At 44.4% G+C, this 2068-nt stretch overlaps 1 protein-coding gene across 1 annotated transcript; it reads right to left on the bottom strand.

Annotated features, from left to right (window-relative positions):
* Positions 1 to 420: 420 nt before the first annotated feature.
* LOC140321152 (E3 ubiquitin/ISG15 ligase TRIM25-like) lies at positions 421 to 1720 on the bottom strand. Its single transcript, XM_072398015.1, has one exon. It carries the CDS (start codon positions 1243 to 1245, stop codon positions 421 to 423), a length of 825 nt encoding a protein of 274 aa, XP_072254116.1. The 5' UTR covers positions 1246 to 1720.
* Positions 1721 to 2068: the final 348 nt, after the last annotated feature.

The raw sequence follows: 2068 nt of genomic DNA, 5'->3' as shown, positions 1-2068 counted from the left end.
ACAGACTAATACAGACAGTGATATAGGAGGAGAGGACCCTGCCCCGAAGAGCTTACAATCTAGTAGGTGGGGGAATATACACACACAATAGGATGGGAGATATGTAGTAGTGGGAAGTAGTGATGGTTTCAAAAAACAGAAAAGGTGGGTAGGCCAGTTTGAAAAAATGAGAGATGATAGGAGCGTGTAGAAGGAGTTTGGTGGTCTCAGTGGACAGGTAGGGGCAGATTTTGGAGATGTTGCGTAGGTGAAAGTGACAGGACCTGAAAAATGTTCTGAATATGGGGGGTAAATGAGAGGGCCGAGTCAAAGGTGACACCAAGACAACGTGCCTGAGGAGAGGGCCGAATAACAGTGTTATAACAGTAAAGCTATGTACACACGGCAGATTTTTATCGCCCGATAATCGGCATCGGCCAATTATCGGGCGAAAATCTGCCATGTGTACAGTCGGTGTCGTCCATCGTCCGGACGACCGACAGACTGTGAGACTTCTTCCTCCTGCCTGGAGATCTCAGCCAGGACTCTCTTCTCTGTGTCATCCAGCTGTTTCCTGATGTCTCCAAACAGATCAGAGACTCTCTTGGTGACAACAGATGTTTTCTCTTTCTCCTCTGTCCTGTGATTTTCCAGATTCTTGATTCTGTTCTCAGTCTCCTGTATCTCAGAGTTCAGCTTATTTGCAGACTCTCTTAGTTTCTCTATCATTTTCTCAGAGGCCTGGTTGAGAAGTTCCACCTGGTGTCCTTTGTGGTCTCCAGCCACCCAACAGGACATACAGATACAGGTATTGTCCATGGTGCAGTAATACTTTAGGATCTCTTTATGTATTGAACATTTTCTCTCCTCGTATGATGTGGTTGGATCAGTTAAAATGTGATCCGCTGACTTGCTGTGGTTTTTTAGGTGTTTCCTGCAAAATGAGGCCTCACAGGTCAGACATGTTTTAGTAGCCGGTACAGAAGAATCACAGTAAGTACAGAAGACCTCCGCATCCTCCTGGTAAGCAGATCTGAAATTATCCACAATGTTACACAGCTTCCTGATTTTGACCAACGGAGGACGCTCTGTATACTCCTCTCTGCACTCTGGACAAGAATAAACTCCAGACCCCTTCTGTGTATCCAGCAAAGTCATAATACAGTCCTGGCAGAAGTTGTGTCCACATCTCAGAGACATTGGTTCCCTGTAAAGACTCAGGCATATGGAGCAGTTCAGTTCCTCTTTCAGTCCATCAGCTGCCATTCTGGAGAAGAAATTATTTCTCTGATGGGCTACAGAGGGGTAACAGGTATAGACAGATCGGTCCCGTACACCAGAGAGGAAATGAAAGTGTGTTTCGCTTTGAATGCTCACAGGAAGTGAGATGCTTCATAGAAGAATAAATTTGCATTGTTTTCTTAACCCTTCATCTGAAGGTGTTTTTCTATGTTATGTTTTTAGTTTTACAACAGTCAGGGCCTTAACAGTTATGTTTTTTAGTGGCCATATAATAGTGTGTGTTAATTCCCTTTTAAATAATCAATGTACATTACAAGATTTTAGGAAACCTTTGTGAAAGGGTTTCCCATCTGGATGGGATCTATGCAGTACTTGGGCTGAGACAATTTATGTATTAAACTTCAGGAAATGGTTTCTGCTGGAAAAAAGGCTTTTCTGAAATGTGGTGTTGAGGGTCTTGGAGCCAGCCAAGGAAGATTTGGAAGGAGGCCTTGGCCACTTGGTCTGTGTCCTGGTCTGCACCTGGAATAAGAGCCCAGAGTGCTATTTAAATAGTTACCTGCATGCCCAGAAAAAGCTGGGGGGGGGGGGAACTATGGGAAATATGTTGATTGTATGTTGCCACCGTGGTCTTCTGACCACAAACTGTTTGTAATTTGTTACTCCAACCACCTTTTAGTCATATGTATTCTGTCCATCTCTGCCCATTCCTGGCACACCATGCTCAGCTGGAGGTGATTAGAAAGTACATCCTGCACCCAATGAGCAGATTAGTTCCTAGTCGTGATCCTTTTTTTTCTGTGGGTTGCTAGTCGTATTTAAGCCTCTATAGCTTCCGGTTGGGTTG

Source organism: Pyxicephalus adspersus, unplaced genomic scaffold (genome assembly GCF_032062135.1).
Source record: "Pyxicephalus adspersus unplaced genomic scaffold, UCB_Pads_2.0 Sca905, whole genome shotgun sequence".
NCBI lineage: Eukaryota > Metazoa > Chordata > Amphibia > Anura > Pyxicephalidae > Pyxicephalus > Pyxicephalus adspersus.
The sequence above is the reverse complement of the archived record's forward strand: the minus strand, read 5'-3'. Positions and strand labels throughout refer to the sequence as shown.

What these genes read in the sequence shown, in the direction of transcription:
- LOC140321152 (XM_072398015.1), bottom strand. Translation starts at nt 1,245, where the DNA reads ATGGCAGCTGATGGACTGAAAGAGGAACTGAACTGCTCCATATGCCTG.